This window comes from Armigeres subalbatus, chromosome 2 (assembly GCF_024139115.2).
Source record: "Armigeres subalbatus isolate Guangzhou_Male chromosome 2, GZ_Asu_2, whole genome shotgun sequence".
In the NCBI taxonomy this organism is placed as follows: Eukaryota; Metazoa; Arthropoda; class Insecta; order Diptera; family Culicidae; genus Armigeres; species Armigeres subalbatus.
Genome location: NC_085140.1, coordinates 441057971 through 441083163, shown reverse-complemented (window position 1 = coordinate 441083163; position 25193 = coordinate 441057971). Strand labels below are relative to the sequence as shown.

Here is a 25193-nt window from a genome sequence, read left to right as displayed (position 1 = left end):
AGGTTGATCTCTGATTTGACGTTTGTGGAAATCAACTGAGCCCACCGTTCCGAGCAGTTCGATCAATGTGATAAATGAAAAGGTGTGAATCCACTTCATCAGCACTCAGCACCCTCTTATTTACCACTGTAAAATCCACATTGTACTCCTCCAGCAAACCTCCTATCTTTCTCGTGCAAAACAAAAACAGTAGCCTTGGGTAGCTCGCATTTTCTCCAACTGTGAGGAACCAGCACCAGAGGTTCGTAATCAGTTAGTGCTAATTATCGGCAATTAACTTTTCCTAGCGAAAACTCGCAATTAATTGGGGTATATCAAGCCTTTTATGTTTGTATGGCTTTATATGTCGAAAAAAAGCCCGTCGATACGAAGTTTTGTTATCATGAAATCAACGAAATTAAAACAAAAACATTGTATACGCTATATTGAACGAATGGTGGGTAGGCGTATTGCTTTTTGCTTTGAAACTTTTCGTTTCGTCGTTGAAAACAATGACATTTGTCTTCAGCGACTGCTTCCCCGATAGACCTTTTGTACATGTTTTACACTCATACATAAATAATACTGTCAAAACTTGCATTTGACAACAAAAAAAATGAGCTAAAAGCTCTATTTTTTGACACCGGTGCACTCACACAAACAATCGATATTTTTATCAAAAATCAGGGTTACCAACTTTATAACTTTTCCCTTGTCGCCGAGTCTGGCGCTGAGTGCTCGGCGCGGAAACCCAAAGGTGGGAATACAATTTTGGGATTTATGCGCAATATTAGCGTATTCTTTAGTCCTCTGATCAATACAGTTACTCCCCTATGATTGCTAGTCATAATAAGATGACATTTCAGGAAGATTGTGAAAAAAGATTTGACGTTGAGTAAAGTTTGTTGCAGTAAAATATTTCGATGCAGAAAATAATCGGACCTAGTTTCAAACGAGGTTTCTAAGACACGACAAACCAAGTCGGTGACAAGCGAGGTGTCATCATCACCTGTAGACATAGCCCGCTGTCATCATTGAAACGCAGTATGGAAAAAAAACATCCTGGCTACCATCTGGCGATGGGCTAAAGAATAGGATGTCAGTAGCCTGCGACAAACGGCAAGTTCAACCTTTTTGTTACATGCTAGGGCCTAGGCGAGGTCCTAGGTTACATGATCTTTTCGAACGTCACGCTAGTAATATTCATTCCGTTTTCCGCTTTTTCTACGTTTTATAACAGTTCTAACATCAGGGCTGCATAACGTAAAATCGCAATCTGTTCTACAAATCTGTCAAATTGCGTCTCGGCGATGTTATTGTTGATTTTCGCCCTCGCACACAAGTGCAAACCCACTGGGCAGCTAATCGCGCATTACCAACATCGGTCGGTCGCCATTACGATTTTCTTTCGCGAGTCGCGGATTCTCAGCTCGGTCGGGCCGTGAAAAAAAGGAAGCGAATGTCGCGAGTGCCGTGGAATAAATTTGTGCCGTAGTGGGGAGCAGTGGAAGCCAACATTATTGGGAATATGGTGCTGGTTAGAAGAAACTGGCAAATTAGTGCGTCACCGTCGAGATGTGAAAAATCGTGGAGCAAAAGTGCAAGTGAATCGCAACATCAAAAAATGCGACCCTAAAAAAAGTAAATTCCGCTCGTACCCGCGATGAAACCAGTGGCAAAGTGCGTTACGATGAAGCCCGGCCCCGAAGGTGGCCAAATGTTGTCGGATAGTGCAGTGTCAGAGGGAGAGGAAAAGTTCAGTGGCAGCAATAATAATAGTGTTTTGAGTGGTGGCGCAGCGAAAACAGAACCCTCCAAGGGTGGTGCGGAAGTGGCCACTGCTGGCAGTCGGGCCGGGATTAAAACAACAAACCTATCGGCCGTGCTGTCTTCCGGTTGCTGCGGGGTTGGTCCGTACTCGGTGGCCACCACGGTGGAAAGTAAAACGAAAAAGACGATGGTTGTGGTGGAAGTGACCACTGCAGGAAGTGCAGGAGGAGAAGGTGCAGAAGCAGTGGCAACAGCGGCTGTCACGCAGAAGGGTGAAAAGGCGTCGAAAAATCACGTAGACACTACGAGTGCTGGCGGTGGCAACGGTGGGAGCAGTGCCGCGAAAACGACGTCGTTCTCTAAAAATAATGATAAATGCGACACACCGGCGAAGGATATCATCGTGTCATCATCCCGAGCTGATAATGGTAGGAACGGTTTCAATTTTTGTTTGCACTTTCTAGTCTATAAGCGACAGCGATGACGACGGGCATATCGATGGCGGAATAAAAATAATCAGAAATTGTGGGGAAAAATCACTACATGTTTGATTTGAAATTCTCCGGCATGAGTAGCACAAATCTTGTGCAATATGTGCTCCCTAAGCAGATTTTTGATAGGCACAATCTATATGACCAGATCGTTTGTGGTAACTGGTTGCCTTAAGGTTTCTATCAATCACTGAAATTGCTCCAAAAATATAGGTAGCTGATGAACTCCGGAACAGAATTTTTTAATGAGTATAATCTCCATTGATTTATTCTTAGATTAGTTTTCTAGTTATGCAGAAATATATGCTTCATTTGTATGGGAGCCCCCCTTTCCAGAAGAGGGAGGGATTTTGAACCACCACAGAAACAATTTTCCTTTTCAAAACCTTCACATACCAAATTTGGTTCCATTTGCTTGATCAATTCTCGAGAAATTGGCGTTTCATTTGTATGGGAGCCCCCTTTTCCAAAGGAAAAGGAGGAGGGGTCTCGAACCATCTTAAGAACCTTCCCCGACCTTCAAAACCTCTGCATACAAATTTTCACGCCGATCGGTTCAGTAGTTTCCGAGTCTATAAGGGTCAGACAGAAATGTATATAAAAAGCCTGTCGTCCATGTTAAATTTCGGACACTTGGATAATGTCCATGTAATTTGTCACCATTTGAAGAATTCGGATGAGAGCTAAAACATGCTGAAAGCATCACATGAAGTATAGAGATTCATTTGTTATAAAAATGGATCGTGTCAGTAGTTTGTGAAATTTTTAAAATTCGGACAGGCTTTAGAAAAAGAAGATTATGTATATAGATTCGATATGAATGATGCAATCATACTTACTTGATACTTGATGGGCTTCAGCTCTTCGATGAACCTACGCCGAATGGAGTATCCTTTTCCACTGAACTCGATCCTGGGCCAATCAACGTTGAGCGCCATCAGGTCCTCTTCAACTGCAAAAAGCCATCGTGTACGCGACTTTCCACGAAGCCTGTGGCCTCTTCCGCGTTCTCTACTAAATATTATCTTCGCTCGAGAGTGCATCACCCTGCTTCAACCCATCCAAGGTAACAAATGATGTCGATATTTCATCCGTATCCCTTACACTTAATTTCGATCCGTCAAACGTTATACGAATCAGCCGTATCAGTTTCGCCGGAAAACCATGTTCTAGCATAATTTGCCATAATTCATTCCGTTTCACTGTATTTCGTACGCCGCCTTGTAATCAATAAACAGATGATGTGTCTGCAAGTTGTACTCCTCGAATTTATCAAGGATTTGTTTCAGGGTAAACATTTGATCCGTCGTTGATCAGCCCTCACAAAAATCTCCCTGGTATTCGCCGACGAAGGACTCTGCATGTGGTCTCATTCTGTCAAACAGAATCTTCTTCTTCTTCTTCTTATTGGCATTATATCCCCACACTGGGACAGAGCCGCCTCGTAGTTTTAGTGTTCATTAAACACTTCCGCATCAGTTCATTCATAGTTAATTGCCTATATGCCGGGTATTAAGCCACCCGGAGTGGAAATTAATTACTATGTCTGAAACTTGATTTTGCAAATGCACAACATGTGATAGATTTAGTTCGGAAAAGGTAATGGAGGGTAACCGCCCCTTCGGTGGACTTTGACCCCACGACCCCAGTACGCTAGACAGGTGCTTTCCCTACTAAGCTACGAAGAACCTCCGTCGTCCTCCGCAGCTTAGCGGGTACTGGTGAAACCAAATTCCCAGCACCGGGCCACCAGCTGAACTCTCATCCTACTTGGTTGGCATGTGTACAAAAATACATGATGTGAGAGAGTTAGTTCTGAAAAAGTATTGCGAGAGTTCGGCTGGTGGCCCGGTGCTGGGAATTTGGTTTCATCAGTGCCCAGGGAAGTCGAGACAGTTTCCAATCTGAAAATTGCTTAGACCGGCACCGGGAATCGAACCAAGCCACCCTCAGCATGGTCTAGTTTTGTAGCCGCGCGTCTTACCGCACGGCTAAGGAGGGCCCCACAGAACAAAATACGGTACATAATTTTGTACGCCGAATTAAGGAGGGTTATTCCTCAGTAATTGGCGCACTCCAGTCTGTGCCCTTTCTTAAGGTCACTCCTGACGGAATCCAAGATTAAAAGTGCTCGTGTTTTCGGGGGCACACCACTCGATTCAAAAGCGGCGCACAACTGTCATTTTTGTTGATTTAGCTTTGCTGCGCCGCAGCATGCGTGAAATAATAAAAATGACAGTTGTGCGTTGCTTCCGTATCGAGTGGTGTGCCCCCGAAAACGCGAGCACTTTTAATCTTGGATTCCGTCAGGAGTGACCTTAAAGAGAGGGCAAATGAGGCCGTCCAACCAGCTAGCAGGCAATTCCTCGTCTTCCCATATTTTCGACATAATATGGTGCAGAACTTCATAAAGCTGCTCACTGCCATGTTTGAGAAGGTCACCCGGGAGCTGGTCCTTTCCCGCAATCTCATTGTTTTTCAGCTCTTTAATAGCTTTTCTAACCTCATCCAGTGTATGCGGCTCCACAGCTTGTCCACTGTTGCTAATATTTATTCTGTTCACCGATGCACCGTCACTTTCACTACTCAACAAAGTCTCGAAGTGTTGCTTCCACCTGGCAGCCAGTTCGGTTTTATCTGTCAGCAAATTCCCTTCTTGGTCGTTGCACATGACGGGATATGGCGCTGTCTTTCTCCGCACGCCATTGACAGTCTCATAAAACCTCCGCAGATTATACTGCTCCATTCTTTCCTCACTAATAACTTGTTCTTCGTGCTCTTTTTGCTTCCTGCAGCGAGTCCTTTTTTTAATTTTTTTAATGTGTTTTTCAATCTATAGATTAAGTTCAACACTGCAACGCAGTGGGTTCATTTTTCGGCTGCTTTTGCTTCCTTGTACCGATCTCTATTCGACCGGGTACCTGACACCAACATCCACCTTCTGGCAACGTTCTTCTCATCTGTCATTCTGTCAATCCACATCAAGCCAACCCGTCCTGGGTCGCCTCTGTGCAGTGCCTATAACTTCTCGTGCTGTTGTGCTCACCGCTCCATGGATCGAATCCCATAGATCGTTGATGTTGTCGCTAACGTTGATTGCACTTATCCGTTCGTCGAGCTTCTGGCGGTACTCAGCTGATACTCCTTCCGCCGACAATCGCTGGATATTGTAACGCATCGTTCGCTGTGATCTTTCGTTCGACACAGTTGACAACCGTGATCGAATTTTACTGATGGCCATCCTTCTGGCAGCAGCGAAATTTACTAGCCGTAGGTCGTTGTTATAATTGAAGATTATTAAGATGAATATTAAGATGATTTATATTAAAACTATATTAAATAGTCTCTCTTTTTTATTCGCATTCTATGTATTTAGTACACTTTTTCTTCTTTCCTTATTGGCATTATCATTTTTGCATTCGTATATGATGAGGCTAACACGTTAATACTTTTATGCCTAATTGCACCCGAAAATTCCTTTGACCTTGAGTCCAACCAAGCCACCTAAGCATAATCGCTTTGTAGTCGTGCTTCTAAGCGCATGGCTGTAAGGTAGGCCCAATTCATTTACATATATACAGAGACTGAGTACTGTGGTACAATGAAGTGGTAGTGGATTTAGTGTGGTGCATATCAGTTAATAATTAACGCTTGATTTTTACGCCCAATAATCGCCCACTTATTGTGAATCAATAAAACAGTCGCTGCAATCCGCTCTAGTGAAAATAATTCATCAAATATTGTTTGGCATCTCCTAAAGTACTCGGAATCGTGATATTGTGATTGACAGCTCCAATAGTTTGTGTATGTCGTATCAACTGTGGACAAGAAGCAAAACTAACGCGATGCCTCATTCCAACAATACGAAGCGAGCAAAGCCAGATGAGACGTCCAACTCACCATCGTCTGAGGTAACGAACAATGAGATAGCTCGCATGATCACAAGCCAAAACAAAATCATGCAGGATCGAATGGATAAACTTGAGACTCAGCTTCATGATCAACTGTCGAAGGGACTTGAGGACATCAAAACCGAACTATCCGATGTTAACCGTAGACTTCGAAAAGTGGAATCTGAACTGGGAAGAAACGCCGAGACCATTGCTCGATCGCAGTTACTAGATGATCTCATAATCAGCAGGGTACCGTATACCACAGGAGAAGATCTGATCAATTATTTTCGCTGTTGGTGTTTGGCTATGGGATATGCTGACAACACAATACCTCTGGTCGACATTCGACGATTGACTAGGATACCACTCAAGGCCGGTAGCAATTGCCTCATTCTGGTGCAATTTGCTATAACGAATCAGCGCAATGATTTCTTCTCTAAATATCTAGCGGTGCGATCCCTAAGTTTAGCGCAAATCGGGTTCCAGTCTAACAAGCGAGTGTACATCAATGAGAATTTGACTCCAATCGCAAGGAAAATCAAATCGAAGGCCATCGAGTTGAAGACGAATGGAAAATTGGCATACGTGTTTTCACGTGGAGGCATGATTTTCGTCCGGGAGCCTAGCAGTGAAGAAAACATCGTCGTGAAATCCATGGAAGAGCTGCTGCGGTTCGAATGACTGCTTCAACTTTTAACCTTTCCTATTATCGCTATCTCCGTCCTTCCATTCCATTCCTTTTAGATATCCATGATTCCACTCCTGAAAGTTTTGGGGCTGTTGCTGTGTGGGTATTGGGCTGTTGCTGCTGGTGCTACTCTGTTGCTGTGCTGCTGATGGAACTAGCTTTGAGTATCGCAATCGGATAATTGTTTTTTTTTTCGCTGAGTAACATTGTGTTAATTATTGCTGTATGCGTCATAGAGATAAGATTTTCTTTTGTTAGTAGTTCTTGAATTCGAATATTATTTTGTCGTAAAGCACTGAGTTTTTACTTTCTTTTAAACTGTTTTCTTGGATTTGTGTATCGGTTTAGCCTCTGCAAGTTGTAATTGTCATAATGGCAAATCGTGCGAATGTAAATACTTCTGAAAATTGGAGTACGCAAGGTATCGTCATGAGATCTGCCTTTGTTAAAAATAAGCTCTCTGTTTGTTGTATGAACAGCCAAAGTATCTGCGCTAGGAGGATGTCGAAACTTGATGAGCTACGAAAAATAACTGCTGTATCTAACGTCGATGTGATATGTATTTCAGAGTCATGGCTGAACGATAAGATTTCAGACGATATTTTAAATATTGATGGTTATACCACTATAAGAAATGATCGAATTGGACGACTAGGTGGGGGTATAATTGTTTACATGAAAAAACATTTCCATTTTAGGGTAATCGAAAAATCTACCTACGTTCAAAGTGAGACCGAATATATTTTTCTAGAACTTAAAATTAATAGTCAAAAAATACTACTATGCTGTTTTTATAATCCACCAGAGTTTGATTGTTCACAGCTACTGGCGGAGAAGTTTTCTAACTTTGAGTTACAATTTGATCACATTTTACTGATGGGCGATTTTAATACTAATGTCTTAAACTCGTCGAGTGAAAAAACAAAGCAATTTAATTCGTTTATGGAAAATTTTTCATTTTCGTCTTTAGGAAATGTTCCAACCCATTTCCACCGTACAGGTTCATCGCAAATAGACCTTATGCTAACTAATAAAAAACATTCTGTTCTACGTTTCAACCAGATCGATGCACCCTTCATGTCAAATCATGATTTACTATTTGCCTCCTTAGATGTAGATATCGTTCAATCCGTACAGCAAGTTAGTTTTAGAAACTACAGAAGTTTTGATCCTGGCTTAGCGATTCATCTGTTCAATCAAATCAATTGGGAAGAGTTTTATCTAATCAACCATCCAGATTTATTACTTAACTTTTTCAATTATCATGTTAAACGAATATGTGACAGTGTTATCCCCATTCAAACCAAGACTATTAAGCGAAAACACAACCCATGGTTTAATTCATCAATCTCTAGGGCATTAGTCGATCGTGATTTAGCCTTTCGAAAATGGAAATTGACTAAAAATGCAGAAGATCATGCAGCCTATAAAATACTACGAAATAATGTTACCTCAATGATTTTGAGTGCAAAGAAAAGTTACTGGAACACTAAAATATCTCAGTCTTCTACTGTCAAGGATCTCTGGAAAAAATTAAACTCATTAAACATTACTAAATCTAGAGACAGCTTTCTCACAAGCACAAATCCAGATGAAATCAACATTCACTTTTCTAGATGTTTTAGTTCAAACTCGCATACTAATGCCTCTGACGATGGTAGTACATGTACGTCTTATTTTCGATTCAATGATGTCGAAGAGTATCAAATTGTGAACGCAATTCATGATGTTAAGTCGAATGCTGTGGGACTTGATGATATACCCATTAAATTTATTAAAATGATTATTCCACTGCTACTTAAGCCGTTAAAGCATCTCTACAACAGTATTATTAGAAGTGGGATATATCCTAATGCATGGAAATGTTCAAAAATAATACCAATTAAGAAAAAATCCAACAGTAACTCATTAGAGAATCTTAGACCTATAAGCATTTTAAGTGCAACATCTAAAGCTTTTGAGCGGTTGCTAAAAATTCAAATTACAAATCATCTTTCTGAAAACCATCTTTTAACTCAATACCAATCAGGATATCGCAAAGGGCATAGCATTAAAACGGCGATGATAAAAGTAGTTGACGACATAGGGGTGGTTTTGGATAAAGCTGGTTCTGTTGTTCTTTTATTACTCGATTTTTCCAAGGCATTCGACACGATCTCGCATGATATATTATGTTCTAAACTCCAGAAAAACTTTGGTTTTTCTTTTGATGCTGTTTCTCTCATTCGTTCTTATTTGACTAATAGAACTCAAACTGTTTTTGTCAACGACTCTTTTTCCGATTACTTGGCGATAGTTTCAGGGGTTCCCCAAGGGTCGGTAATGGGTCCTTTGCTCTTCTCCATGTACATTAATGATCTGCCGCTGAGAATAAACGGGTGTCAGATTCATTTATTTGCGGATGATGTGCAAATGTATGTGGATGTATCTGGTTTGACTAGTGAGACCGCTGCTAGATTGATCAATGAAAATCTTTCAAAAGTTGCTTTGTGGGCTTCTGAAAATTCATTGACGCTTAATGCTGGTAAATCACAAGCTTGTTTTATCACACGCCAAAATTGGAACTATGGTAAACCAGAAATATATCTCAATAATGCTCCTATTTTTTACTCTGATAGAGTCGTTAGTCTCGGTGTGACTGTTGAACATAGCTTTGAATGGAACACTTTCATTTTGAAACAATGCGGAAAAATTTATTCGGTGCTGCGCACTTTGCGTTATAATGCTTATTTCTTACGAAAAGACACGAGATTAAAATTATTCAAGAGCTTGATTTACCCTCATTTCCTATTCTGTGATTTCATTACCTCCCAAGCATCCATAACTGTTTTAAATAAACTTAAAGTAGCTTTAAACTGTTGCATAAGGTACGTATATGGCTTAAATCGATATGCTCGGGTTTCGCATCTGCAAAGTTCGTTGATTGGCTGCTCATGGAACGATTTCTCTCAAGTAAGATCCTTGCTTTTATTTCATTCTCTTGTAACGGAAAAAGGTCCTCAATACCTACATTCAAAACTAGTTCGTTTGAGAAGTCAAAGAGGTATAAAGTTTTTAATGCCGAGATCTAGGACGGCATACTACTCGCGTTCTTTTTTTGTCAGAAGTATTTATAATTGGAACAGTTTACAATCAAGTGTACAAAATCTCGTTTCGATATCAGCATTCAAGAAAGCAGTTTATCAGCTAGTGAATTGATCCTGTTAAGATCAATGTAGAAGTCAATCAAAGAAGTAACTTATTTTCAAATCTTCTAAACGACGCACTTCATGTTATCATCATAAATCTTAAACATAAAAGACATTGTCTTAAGTTAATGGAAAGCAATAAAAATGAAATGAAATACAAGATTTTTGCAATAGCTTCGGAACGAAGTGACTAATCGTTTTTCAATAGCAAACAATGGGGCCAAATTTTCTGTCGAGTGCAACTTATTATGAAAAAATGGTCCATAGCATGTGTTTACAAATGTTCATACATGCACCCCATACAGGTGGAAGTTTCCACTCGACACATCAGATGCTAATCTGAAATAAATTTCATAGAAATCATCAAACACCTTCGCAGTAGGGGCAATATGAGCCACCCTCAATTTGAGCTTATTGACAAGTTTTATCATGTAAAAGTTATATGATCTTTAAGAGAATGCTCCACATATGCCTCAATGTGAAAACCTCATTAAAATTCAATTCAAACGTGAAAATACACTTGAAAATGTAAATTTTTGCTGCATAGGCAGAATTATTATTGGCAATTAAAAGTGAGGTTAGGTTTTGAAAAATTTCAAAACTGGAATCAAATTTTACCCTCTCTCATCACTTCAATCGTAAAAATCAAAGCAAAGGATCTTTTGAATTTTCCGAAGTATTTTCCGAGGAAATATCTGATGAAATTCTTCCTAATTTTTCAAATAACTCCTGAAGAAATTTTCTACAGCATTTCACAATAGTATTCTCAATAGAATTCGGGAATTATTTTAATATTTTTGAAATTATTTTTAAAATTTCTTTAAAAAAATCGAGGATTTCCTCAGAAGTTTTAACGAAAATGCCTCAAGAAATTCTTTCGGAAGTGCTCCAGAAATTAATAATATTAATATTCATTTTTTTTTGCAGAACAATTTTGGCGTAGGTACCTACATATTCAAATTTCAAGAAAATATTCAATTTCGTGAGTCACTTGCCTCATCGTGCCTCAGTTCCAAACGTACGTTGTTGCGGAAATTGTGGTTCATTATTACGTTTTGGTCCAAAATATCTCGGTCCTTGGTTTGCTTATCATTACTAAATCATTACAGCAGTTGGGACTGCATAATGGAACGTACACACGGTCAAGCAGTTTGACTAACATTAACTCCACCTCTCGTTTATTCAAACATCCATCCAGTTTTACCAACAGCGACACGAACAATCAATTTATTCGACCAACAATATCACACACGAACGATCGAGGCACCAACTCGAGCACCAACCATCAAAAAATATATGGGGGTTTGTGCAACTTCACTACAAATGCTCATACATGTTCGGCGAACCATGACTCCACTCCCGACAACTCAAACCAAAATCAAACCGTTTTAATTTTTTCCAACCGAGCCGCCAACTGTCAAATGGTTGTTCGAACAACTTCACACACGTTCAAACAAAGCAGCAACCGAAGCGTTTTCGTGGGGGCGGAGTCAATGTTCGTCGAACTGCTTGACTGGTGTGTACGTTGCATAAGAAACCAATGTTGGAAAGTATTCGCAACTCTGGCATACCAAACCGCTTCAATTCTTTCCAATTTCTCCGAAAACCCGTTGATCTTACATTCGTTTTTGTTCATATCTGCCTCCTTTTATCAATGCTTTGTTTGGTAGAATTGTCGAATCTCTTTGGAGAACCGCACAAGGTTTTAGAAGAAGAAGAAGACCATTAAAGAAACTGCACCTTTTGAAGCAACTTTCAAATTCTAGCTATACTTTTTTCTGGAACAATGAAATGACCAATAAAAATCATGTGTATTCTATTGTACCGTTCAGTATATTATTTGAAGTTTAAAGTTATCATATGGAATTTCTAGTTTCTTTTGGTCCGAGTTTCATATTACTTTTTTACTTCTGGCATATCTTTACGTCAAGGGTGTAGAGTAGACATAGGGGGCAGGGGTGGCATCGCCCCCTCGAAAATGGTGGAAAGATTGAACGAGTACTGAAATGAAACTTAAACATGTTCACTTTACGATCCAATCATATTCAGAAATAGGTGGTTGAAATTCAAAAGATTCCCAAAAAACTTATAAGGGTATTCAGGATACATAATATATGAAAGTTCAATACAACTTAGGAAATTCATGAGGAAATTCCTTGAAGATATCTTTTTTTCTCTCCAAGTTTTATTTTTAGACAATTCTTCGGGTATTCTTCCAGAAAAATCTCCGGCATTTTCTTCAGGAATGCATTCTAGAGTTCCTTCAAGAATATATACGGAATTTCCTCCCAACATTCCACTAGAAGTTTCTTCAGAAATTTATGACGGAAATCCTCCGATTTCGCTCCATGATTTCACTTGTAAAGCTATAATTCTTCTAGATACTTCTCCGAGCATTCCTCCGGGATAACTTCCAGGAATTTTTCCGGGAATACCTCCATAATTTCAATAGCGAAATCCTCTAGGATTTCCGTAATTACTTCAAAATATCCTTCAAGAATTCCTCTAGAAATTTCTTTAGGAATTTCCCCGGGAATTCGTCCAGATATTTTCTCGGGAATTCCTTCAGGTACTTCTCCAGGAAATCGTTTAGGAATTTTTCCAGGAATTCTTTCAGGAATTTCTCTGGGAATTTTTCCGCGAAATTGTCCTAGAATTCTTTTCGGACTTCACTTTTCGTTTGTTCACTCGGAATTTCTCCAGAACAAAGAACAGAGGATCTCAGGGAGGAACTCCCAGAGAAACTATCGGAAGAACATCGGGAGGAATTTCCATCTAAATTTCTGAAGAAAGCCTAAATGATTTCCTGAAAAAAGCCTGAATGATTAAATCATTCTTCCAATTTTCTTGGAACTCCTTGACTAACCACTTGGCCAAGTTTTGTGTAGGGGATCCCACTGATGAAACTATTTCTCGCATCTCTGTACCTGGCTTATGTATCTTTGGTAGTCCTTTGATCCTTGGTAACACAGGGTTCGTCATTTTAACCCGTGCTTCTCCGATGATTGTCTTGCATTCAGATCAAGGAATAAACGAATAAACGAATAAACAACACATGAGGAATAGTGGATTTGGAAAATAGATTGGGACAGGGTGGCCACCGAACCGGCAAAAACGGGAAAGCAGGAAAAAGACGGGAAATTGAAGTCACTGGGAATTCAGGACATGTACCGGAAAAAAAAAAATTTTCGTCATTCGTAATTCCTCAAAGTTTTAATGAAGTTGATATAAGGAAAAGATTTAATCTTCGATGTTTATCACTCAGTCAAATTCTAACTGAATTAATTGATTTTAGTACATGGTGTGTAAGAGGTACAAATTGGTAAGATTTTATTGTGAAATGGATTAAAAACAGGAAAATAAAAACAAAATTAGCATAGCATAGCAGACGAATTTCTCGCCAACCCACCATCTCCGAATCGAATGAAACTTGCAAACTTGCCACTCTGCATACTTAGTTTTTCAAAAATTGTCAAGAGTAACATTTGATGAGGGCCTAATTTTTTTCCATTGACTTTTTAAAAATCGATGTAACTCTAAAATAACAAGACCTACAAAAAAGTGTTGTATGGCGGACTGTCGTGAAATTCCCTGAAGTCTTTTGAAAAAATATCCAAAAAAATAAAAAACCAATTTCTACACTGAAAAAAAGTTGTTTTAAAAATTCAAATCGATATTACAAAAAAAAACTCAGAAATCGATGAAATTTTTTCTGCAGATAGGTATTTTAATTATCTAACTTTTCTGGGAATAATGTTCCTGTGACATATTTAAGGGAAAAAAGTTTTTCTAACAAAAACTTTTTCCATGACACGGTAAAATCTTTGTGAAATTCATTTTTTTTAACTAATGAACCCAACTATATTTTGTATAATTTTTAATTATGTTAATGTTCGTTTTTCAACTCTAAGTGATCTTTTCCGATGAAAAGAAATTCAATTTAGATGGTCCCGATGGATTTACCGGCTATTGATGAGATCTTCGGAAGGAACCAGAGTACTTCTCCAGACATAATTTTGGAGGAAAATCTCTAATGGTTTGGCTTGGATTGTGTGCTACAGGAAAGCTTAATTTGGCATTCGCATCTTGTAAGATGAACTCGACGGATTATATTGAGGTTCTTAAGAGCTGCTTCCGTTGAAAGCTAAGTACCGTCGCAAAAAAAATCGTGTTTTTATAAGATAATGCCAGCGTTCACACCAGTTCCGCTACAAAGTCCTGGTATAACGACCGGAAAATTGAGCTCCTGTGGTGGCCAGATTTAAATCCAGTAGAAAACAGCTGGGGAATCATTGCTCGATGGATCTTGAAGATGTGAAACTTTTTTATACGATTAGTACCTATTAGAGGATGCTATCCAAGGGTACTAAAATTGGATTTGTGTACTTTTTATTGTAGGCCCTTATCAATTGCTGCGAGATTTGTTCTATACTTGACCGCATAAACATCACCTCTCTCCTCGCTTACAAAAGTTGATAATCGCATGATCATATTCGTGTTAATGTGTGATAATTAGTCCAGCAATCATATTCATCAAATGGGGCGGTATTCCAGGTGCCTCAATGAAAGCGGATCAATCAAGAAAATGTTTGGAAAATTTATCTGTCAATGCGAAACTTTCCGCTTTTTATAATATATTAGGTAATAGTGGAACTGTTCCGTTTTCCATCTCACTGAACATATATTCATCTCATCGCAAAACAAAGAAATACAGCACCAAACTCGTCGCTTCTTTTTGCTAACATGCGTGCTTACTGCAGAAAAAAAATCACAAAAATAAGAAACAAACCAAATTTCTTTTCATTGCTCTGTTTTTGATGGGATGAACATAGAAGCCTTGAGATGAAGTGCCGAACCGTTCCCCTACTACTTCGTCTCACCAAATAGGTTAATTTTAAATAAGCTTTAGTACTAGAATATTATTCCCATGTGGGCTTGCAAGGTGAAGCATAAAGCAATTTCCATTTCTTAAATTCTGTGATAAATAGAAACGATGGACTCATACATGGTCGAAGTTCAGCCAAAACGCACCAAGCGCCAACGAAAAATTACCAATTTCTTTGCTCAAACTTTTGTTTAGCAGATTAAACTGCTCGTAAATCGTATCGGATATCCCTCACTGAACCCCGACCACATAAGATCGTGATAATCTATAGCATCATACCTTGAACGAATTTGAATGTCACTTTGTTCCATTCCATGCAACGGGCGGAAATGACCTTCAAACGGACTTATTGACATCTTCTGCGCCAAGTTCCCGTTCAATGCTTTTCTTTGACTCCGGCAGCTTGTATCAGATTCGCTACCCTCCTACAATCCACAACAATGAGGGTTCATCTAAACTCCCAGTTTACCCCCCCCTTGGCCTGGTCCCCATCGAACCGATTGTCATCACGCGATATGACACACTGCGACGAAAGAGCGATGACGACAATAGAGAAAACGAGACCAACGGGAACGAACGGTCCCTGATTGCTCTCCGCATCTAGGATCTTGCCTGGCTGCATGCCGGTGGAACGATAGTTGTTGTGGTAAAAGCGCGGTAAGCGCGGCGGTCGCGGTCAGGTGTTTAATCAATATTCGCCACTCTGCGATGTAGACACGGAGAGATGTCGGCCGGTGTCTCTTCCGTAGGCATTTAATTACGCCAAAGGTTATCAATGAACTTGCCCTTTCCCAGTGAGATGCGGTTTAATTTAGCGGCCTCAACCCGAGTGGAGCGCGGCGATGAGGATGCTTTTCTGTGGAACAGACCGCTTCAATTTTAATCAGAAATCTCGGCTCTAAAGTGAATATATGAAAATGTCATTCGAAAGTCATTTGTATTACTTTCCCACCTATACTGTGGATCAGTCTATATCAAATAAAACACCGGTGCTGTTCTGCAGCCCAAACCGCTAATGGCGTGTTTAGGGCGTTTGTTTGTAAGCCATCGCCGTTAATGGCGGAATTAATACCAACAGAACAGCCGTCGTGGTGGCAGTGTACAAAACACGTTGACCTATGCCGACGACGAGCGACGACGGCTATCGGTCTAATTGGAGACCAAAACAAAATTGAAACGAAAATAGACGTCCTGAACGCGCGCGCGTTCGTCAAACAAAAGTGAACAGGCGAAACCCGTCACCAAGTTCTGCTCAATTTTATTCGAACCGAATCGTCGAAGCGGTGAATGAATGAATCATGATGGATTGGTTGTTTTGGTGCGATTTTCACTCTTTGTTTTGAACGAATGGTTAATTAATTGAGGAAATCAATGGCACTGAAGGTAATGAGAAAATGATATCAACCAGTTAAGACCGGATGAAATCCACGAACACGATCAAAGTGTACATTATTCCAATTGCTATATCAGCTCTTTTACTGTAGGTATGTGAACTATTTATATCCTGCAGGTATGTGATTTTGATATTTTTGCTTCTGGACTTCATCTCATAGATCATATGCTTATCCCATCATAAAACACAGCAATGAAAAAAATAATTTGAGAAAATTAAACTCTTTTAGTGGAATGTCTTCACCTGTCAGTTTGATACTATTCCATTTAAATTCCACCACGTTGTAATCTTTCTCCTTCTTCTTATTGGCATTATATTCCTCACTAGGACATTGCCGCCTCGCAGCCTGTGTTATTAAGTACCTACTTCCCTAGTTATTAACTACGATGTTTCTAATTTTTCCCATTTGTATATCATGAGGCCATAGAAATCGAGAACATTTCCTAGACCGGACCGGGAATCGAATCTAGCCACCTCAGCATGGTCTTGCTTTTTGTAGCCACGCATCTAACCGCACGGCTAAGGAAGGCCCGTTGTAATCTTTCCAGATACGTATTTTGACCTCAACTTTAAAGTCGTCTTCAGTGTTTCACACTTGAAATTTTTAGCAAATTTGGATGCTATTTGATTGTGCACACGTCATTTAAAGTTTGTATAGAAATTTGGTCCTAAAATTGAGAATCGTTATTCGATTTTCTTTTAGAAAATGATGAAGTTAATTATCCTGTACACGTCAGTTTTTCTTCCGTCTTAAAAGTCGAAATGAACATTGTCTAATTTGAAATTTAAAAATAGATGGAAAATGCTTCCTCGACATAAACGATGTACTGTGAAAATTGACCCTTATGTGAAAGATCGTTCCGTGAGGTGGCCCATGAGCTATTTAAATATAATCAATGCATTGACTACATAGAATACTACTTAAGTTGTTGATGTACTCATATGTTTTTAGAGATTGGTGGGAAGAATTGGGGAACGGTTTTGCATAAAAGTAACGATGAAAATGGAGTGGGCGGTCTATAAGTCTCATATCCCGCTAGCAACGTTACAATCGTTCGGGGACTTTATGTCCGGTCTGGTTACAAAAGCTAGCGAAGTGTCTTACGAGCTTCCTACTCTCGATAGGTCCATGAGAAACGAAAAAGCGAAGACAAAAATTAAAGGTGTAGTTCAAACCCATTCCACTAGTCCGAATAGTGATGGTGCATTCCATTCTACACCGTCTACATCCGTGTTAAAACTGGGGAAAGCAAGTATACCATGTGCTTGTTGCAACAGAAAAGGTCATAGATTGGTGGAATACAATCATTTCAAGTCTATGAGCACAGTCAATCGCTGGAAGTTAGTCGAAGAGAAGAACCTTTGCCGTACATGCTTGAACAACCACGGAAAGTGGCCATGCCGGTCATGGAAAAGCTGTGAAGTAGACGGATGCCGTCATAAGCATCATACTCTTTTGCACAGTCCAACACATCCGCGGTCTGTTGGCATGTCCGCTAACCACCTGGCTGCTATCGAGAACCAGTCCTGTATGTTTCGGATTGTGCCAGTTGTATTGTACGGGAAAGAGAAGACGACGGTAATATTCGCTTTCATTGACGAAGGGTCTTCTGAAACCCTTATCGAGGAGACCGTGGCAGAAAGTTTGGGTGTCTCTGGCCCGACCGAACCTTTGACGCTACATTGGACGGGAAGTGTATCTCGAGAGGAAGCCCGTTCACAGCGAACACAAATGAAAATTGCCGCAAAAAATAGTAAACTCCGTCATGAACTACACGATGTGCGCACCGTTAGCTGTCTACTACTCCCTTCGCAAACTCTACGGTATAAAGACATGGTGAAACGATTCCCGCATCTTCGGGGGCTCCCAATAGAAGACTACTTAAATGTTCAACCGGAACTGCTAATTGGGCTCAACAATCTTAGTTTATGCGTACCAAGAAAATTGCGAGAAGGAGAACCACTCGATCCAGTAGCTGTGAAATGTCACCTCGGTTGGAGTGTATACGGCGGAGTTCCAGCTAATTCGATTCAGAGAGTGACCGTCAACTTTCACGTCTCTGCGCCTTCGAATCCCGACCAAATTCTAAATGAACAACTGCGGGAATACTTTGCGATCGAAAACAGCATGGTATCGTGCGGGACTCAACTGGAATCGGAAGACGATAAACGTGCAAAGGTACTATTGGAATCAACAAAGCGACGTATCGGTAAACGGTTTGAGACAGGTTTGCTCTGGAGAACCGATGAAGTGGAATTTCCTGATAGCTATGGAATGGCACTACGTCGCTTACAATCCTTGGAGCGTTTGCCAAGAGTTCAGATCTCGGGGAAAAGGTTACACACCAAATCCGCGACTATGAGCTGAAGGGCTATGCTCGTCGTGTTACAGAAGATGAGATGTTAGCAAACGACCACACCAGGCGGACGTGGTATCTCCCTTTAGGAATCGTCCTGAACCCTAAAAAACCAAATGAACTTCGACTTATATGGAACGCTGCGACAAAGGTGGAAGAGGTGTCATTGAATTCAAAATTACTCAAGGGGCCGGACCTTTTGATACCGTTGCCAGCTGTACTCTCTCGATTTCGCCAACATCCGGTCGCAGTAACAGGGGATCTAAAAGAGATGTTCCATCAGATTAGAACACGGAAGGAAGATCAACACGCTCAACGTTTTCTGTGGCGGGACCATCCAAATGAACGTCCAAGAACCTATGTGATGCAGGTAGCCACTTTCGGTTCGACTTGCTCACCAGTTTCGGCGCACTACGTTAAAAACATCAACGCGAAAGAATTTGCGATCCAGTTTCCACGTGCAGCAGTGGCTATCCACGAAAACCACTACGTGGACGATTCCCTGGACAGTTTTCAAACCATCGAGGAAGCGATCCAGGTTGTGAAGGACGTCAAATATGTAAATTCGATGGGTGGATTTGAAATTCACAACATAATGTCGAAATCTCAAGACCTACTTCAAGGGGTAGGTGTGTTCCCAGACGAAAATTCCAAGAATCTACTTTTAATGCGTAGTGAGTGCTCTAAATCTGTTCTTGGAATGAAATGGTTTCCAATAGAGGACGCGTTTGCATATACGTTCGTTCCCCGCTTCGATATACATTTTGTGCTGAATACCAGTCATGTACCAACGAAAAGAGAGGTTCTGAAAGTAGTGATGAGTTTGTTTGATCCGCTAGGCTGTATCTCCTTCTTTTTGGTTCATGGAAAGATTCTTATCCAGGATATATGGATTTCTGAAGTCGACTGGGACGATCCGATCAATGAGAAATGTCTTGCATTGTGGAAACAATGGATCGCACTGTTCGACCAACTACCACTGCTCAGGATCCCACGCTGTTACTTTCGTGCACCTTTTCCAAAAAAAATCGAACTTCTACAGCTGCACGTATTTGTCGACGCCAGCGAATCGGCATACTCGTGCATGGCGTACTTTCGATTACCAGTCGAAGACGAATTTCAGGTGACGCTGGTTGCGGCCAAAACTAAAGTAGCTCCCATAAACACCATTTCCATTCCGCGCTTGGAGCTCAAAGCTGCGGTTCTCGGCTTCTTGAATCCATTAGAAATTATCATACCATTCCAATTACACACAGTGTTCTATGGAGCGATTCGAAGACGGTACTCGCGTGGATACAATCCGTACACCGCCGTTATCTTAAATTCGTAGCAGTACGTGTTGGAGAGATTCTGCTCTCTACTGATATGAATCAATGGAATTGGGTACCTTCGAAACTCAATCCGGCGGACGAAGCCACAAAATGGAAAATTGGCCCAAAACTTAAACCCGATTCACCTTGGTTCTGTGGTCCCGATTTTTTGAAACAAAAGGAAGCTTTGTGGCCAGAGCAACGACAGGTCTTCACCACTCAAGAAGAATTACGGTCTGTTCAATTCCATCGAGTTCATCTTCCCATCGTAGATGCAAAGCGTTTCAGTAAATGGACAAAAATGCAACGGGCCGTTGCTTTTGTATTTCGTTATATCGGGAACCTGAACAACAAAACATAGGGACGCCAGCCATCCGGTGGAATACTCAGTCAAGGGGAATTGACGAAAGCAGAACGATTCTTGTGGAAAACCGCACAAGCCGAAGCATTTCCGGAAGAAATCTTGGCGCTGCAAGATACAAAAGGATCACCTGGAGTACGACATCTAGTAGTTCCAAAATCAAGCCGTATTTACAAGAAATTGCCGTTTTTGGACGAAGAAGGAATTCTACGAACAAGAGGAAGAATTGAAGCAGCCCCTTTTATTCAATACGAAGCAAAATATTCTGCCATTCTGCCAGAAAAGCGGTTTTACTGGTTGAATCATTCTACTCTAGATTTCGTCACGCCAACAGGGAAACAGTCACCAACGAATTGAGGCAACGTTTCGACATTCCCAAGCTTCGGGCGTTAGTAAGTCGAGTAATGCGTGATTGTGCATGGTGCCGACTGGTAAAGGCATCTCCTAATCCTCCGGTGATGGCCCCGCTACCGGAGGTCCGTGTAAAGTCATTCGTTCGACCCTTTACGTATGTAGGATTGGACTACTTCGGTCCGGTATACGTGAAAGTAGGAAGAAGTCAGGCGAAGCGGTGGGTGGCATTATTTACTTGCCTTACTATAAGAGCTGTACATCTTGAAGTAGTCCATAGTCTCAGTGCAGTATCGTGTATTATGGCTATTCGTAGATTCTTCTCCCCGGCAGAATTCTATACCGATAACGATACATGTTTCCAGGCCGCAAGTAAAGAACTGGATAGTGAAATAAGATCTCGGAATGACGCCACCGCGCTTACATTCACAAGTGCGCAAACTAAATGGAAGTTCATTCCACCCTCCACGCCCCATATGGGCGGAGCGTGGGAGCGTTTTGTGCGTTCGGTAAAAGCGGCCGTCGGAACTATTTTGGATGCACCTCGCCGACCAGACGACAAGACTTTAGAGACAATTCTATACGAAGCAGAAGCGATGATCAACTGTCGTCCTTTGACGTACGTTCCACTGGAATCAGCAGATGAGGAAGCGCTAACTCCAAACCACTTCCTGCTTGGTAGTTCCAATGGAGTAAAAGTTCTGCCAATTCGATCTGTTCTGGAGCATGCAACGCTGAGAAATAGCTGGAAACTTGCGCAATACATAACCGATCGAGTCTGGCACAGATGTATTAAAGAGTATCTTCCTATGATCACGCGTAGGACAAAATGGCATAAGGAAGCAGAAGACTTAAAGATTGGCGACTTAGTCTTGGCGGTAAATGGGACAATGAGAAACCAATGGATCCGTGGAAGAGTCATCCAAGTCTTTCCCGGAAAAGATAACAGTATTAGGCAAGCTCTGGTGAAAACGTTTGTTGTTAATGTGGTTACGACCGAGAATTATAGTTGTAATTATAAAACGAATTTGTATACCTAGGCTAAATTGAATTTATACTATTTCTACTATTTACAGTGCTAAACCTAAAGGGTGTAAAATTTAAATCTATCGTGTAATTATACTAAATTTCTAAACTGATTTATTCCTATATGAGTACGGACATAAACATGCACATTCTTTATTAAGTCGAGTCAAGTACGAGACACTGAAGACGGCCTTACTATTGAAGTCGAAATACGTATCTGTCAAGATACAATTAAGTGGTGGAATTCAATGGGATTGTACAAACTCGTCTTACGACAAGTGAACTGCCACTAACCGCAAGTCTGGGTCTGGGCCTCCATATACAGATGTGCTCGACTTGCGGTTAGCGGCAGTGAAGACAAAAGCTCAAAATAATTTTCTTAACACATTCTTTATTGTTATCTAATTCAATCAATTCTATATTCAGGCAAAATTTGTACTAGTGAATTGTAGATACGACCCTTCCAAACATCTGATTGTACACCAAATATGTGAGTTACTCAACCTATATAAAATTTATCAAACTAAATAAAGTTTATTTGTAGCTAAAAACACACAGACCAAATATCGTGTTCGCTATAAAGAGTTGGTGAAACCTAACCCTACATCTAGTCAAGGACAACTTCCACCAGAAATATTTTGAAATTTCCAATAAATTAGTTAAAATAAAATTGAACACACATATATCAGAAGAACAATTAATTTTAAAAAAATAAGGTCAGTAAGTAACATTATCACAAATAAGTTTCGAGTGTAATTACACAATTCCGGTTCAAGTATGTGATGAATCACGTCAAGCATTGCAAATGTAAAGCCTTGTCAGACAACCAACAAACTCTAGTAACTATTATAACCCAGTAGAAAGTACGTCAAGAATCCACTGACAATAAATCATCTGCAGATACCATCTCCTCAAGTGTTCAGAACCAGAACGGACACGCGAAAAGTTTTGACTGGCGCAAAATGCCGGAAAAGTGCACCCATTCCGGGACACAAACATCAAATGCCACATTCCCAGAATGTCGCGTAGACTGTATTACAGTTTGCGTTCAAATCAAATACGCATCACGGCGTCATCGTCGTTGAATGACTACAACAACAAAACTAACAACAGCTGTGACGAAGGCAGTGACTTGACGGGAAAAAATAAAACTATAGGAAAGAAGACTCGAACAGCTAAAACCGGTGCGATGATATATCTGGTACTGGTACGCAATTCAGTAAACACGAACCAAAGGGCAATAAAGCGAGTGAAGTGGACGATGACGTTCGCGTCTGGAATACAAACGGGACGGCGTAGGGAATGCTCACGAACCCTTCTACTGGTGGAGAGGTTTAACCAAAGTAAATGTTGATGTAATACACAACTTGAGTAAAGCAAATAGGATATATCTATTCATCTGTTTAAACTCAAATACAATATAAATGAATGTCTAAAATTTTGAACTTTTCTTTTACAATATAATTTTGTTGGAGTCCTAATACTTGTTTTCTTGAATGGATTACGTTGGATGGACTGGACATGAACTACACTTTCGTCTATCTATCTTAAGAAAATAATTGCCTGAACCTAATCCATTTTGTATTAAAGAATACTTACTGGAAGTTTTATAAGTTGATCATTGTAAGTGTCTTTAACAAATCTATCCGGCGAATTCGGACATCGCTCCAATCAAGTCAAGGGAATAATTAATTCTGAACATTAGTGTATCATCGTTTTTGTCGTACATGATACATGTGTAAATGCAGATTTCGATAACGATTGTTCTTAGAGCGACAAAATTCTTAACCCTCGAGCTACCCCAGCTTTTATTTCGATCTCTCTCTGGGGTGGAACTGTATCAAACAGAAAACAAACAAACAAACGATTCTCAACCACCGACCGATGACCTATACTAGTTTAGATATGTAGTCGTTGATTAGATGGGGAACGGCGATGTGTGCACTGAACCGTATGAATGTTACAAAGGGTTGAGCACCATTTTTCTTACTTTGAGATGGAGAATATTGTGTTCTGTTCTGATACTACAATTATCGCAGTTTACTATTCATAAGTAGATTGATCAACATTTGTCCACCTAGTCCGGCAAATTTGATTTTTTTTTCAGTTCAGTGATTGATTACATCAAGAATTGATATTTTGCAAGTAATATGATAATATGCCAATTTTATCATACACATATTGTCATTGTTCTCACACAAAAAAAAAACAATTTCTTGTGTCTTACGCACTTCATCCCCACCTGCTTGGAATATGTCTTAAAGCCGACATGACTGCATGCAATTGCAGCCCTTGTTTTGCTATCCAAGCTGTCAAGTGTTGTCATGAGCATTTCCATAGTCCCTAATTGGCGAATTTCTTTCTCCATCGCATTATTCATTTGTTAGAAACGGACACGGTGTACCCATCCCCAGAAAATTGATGAAATACAACACGCATCATATTGTGCCATCTTAGTGGGGCGAAAATTAGCTCGAAATCGTAACCCTATCCCTATTCTATATGGTGGCATCATGTATTACAGCCACTACTAGTCAGTCAGTCAGTCAGTCAGCGAGCTCGATTTAATGCCATTTCGAAGAGACACAGAGAGGAAGGCTTGTCGTGAGCCTTAGCACGTACAAGAATCCGATATGCGGGAAAAGCATAGGTGCCGCCAGCGGAAGGGAAGTTTGAGTGGAAGAGGCGTGGGGGTCAAGTAAAGCTTGTTAGAGAGGAGAGTTTGCTGTTCGAGCGCGGGCGGAGGCGGACTGAGTCATGATGGAAAATTTTGCCCGCCGTTGTGTGCTACCCTTCCGCGGTTAGTACCGTGGTCTGCGGACGCTGACTGATGGTGTCGGATATCTTTGTTTTGTTGAAGCGGGCAGAGCAGTTCTAGTGGTGAACTCGATGAGAAATGAGTACCGTTAGTTCGTATGTAAATCATTGTAATAGGTGGATTAAGCTAGAACAGAAGTGTTGATGCCAATCATAATCGTGATAATAGATAGATGATGAACAAAAATTTAAACATTGGGCACATAAATAGTACAAACTATAACAATTAAATCTCAAATGAGCTAATGCAAAATAGAATATATCTCTGGTAGTTATTCAAAAGGACGTAGGGGAACGGTTCGCCACTTCATCTCATAGCTCCTATCTCCATCCCATCAAAAACAAAGCAATGGAAAGGAATTTGGTTTGTTTATTATTTTTGTGATTTTTTCAGCAGTGAGCACGCATGTTGACAAAAAGAAGCGACGATTTTGGTGCCGGATTTCTTTGTTTAGCGATGAGATGGATATATGTACAGCGAGATGGAGATCGGAACATTTCCCCTATGTGATTTTGTAAACAAAGACTCAAACGTCGATTTGTCCAATCTGATGGTACTCCCACGCAAACAATCACCACGGACAGGTAGGGGAAGCCTTCGGCTACTTGCTGGTGGTGTCACGCTGGCGACACACACGGACACCTTCCATCCACTCCTGCGGCAGAACCTCATCCTCCCAAACC

The 25193-nt window shown here is 40.5% G+C and overlaps 2 protein-coding genes across 2 annotated transcripts in view; one reads left to right on the top strand and one right to left on the bottom strand.

The window, feature by feature from the left end:
- Positions 1 to 25193, bottom strand: part of LOC134213676 (UDP-glycosyltransferase UGT5-like) — a 91183-nt gene that overhangs the window by 32955 nt on the left and 33035 nt on the right. The window lies entirely within an intron of this gene.
- The window catches only part of LOC134213675 (uncharacterized), a 42296-nt gene continuing 18452 nt past the window's right edge, over positions 1350 to 25193 (top strand). Inside the window, exon 1 of the mRNA XM_062692941.1 lies at positions 1350 to 2177. Coding sequence (XP_062548925.1) covers positions 1643 to 2177 — 535 coding nt within the window. The 5' untranslated portion in view covers positions 1350 to 1642. The remainder of the gene's footprint in view (positions 2178 to 25193) is intronic.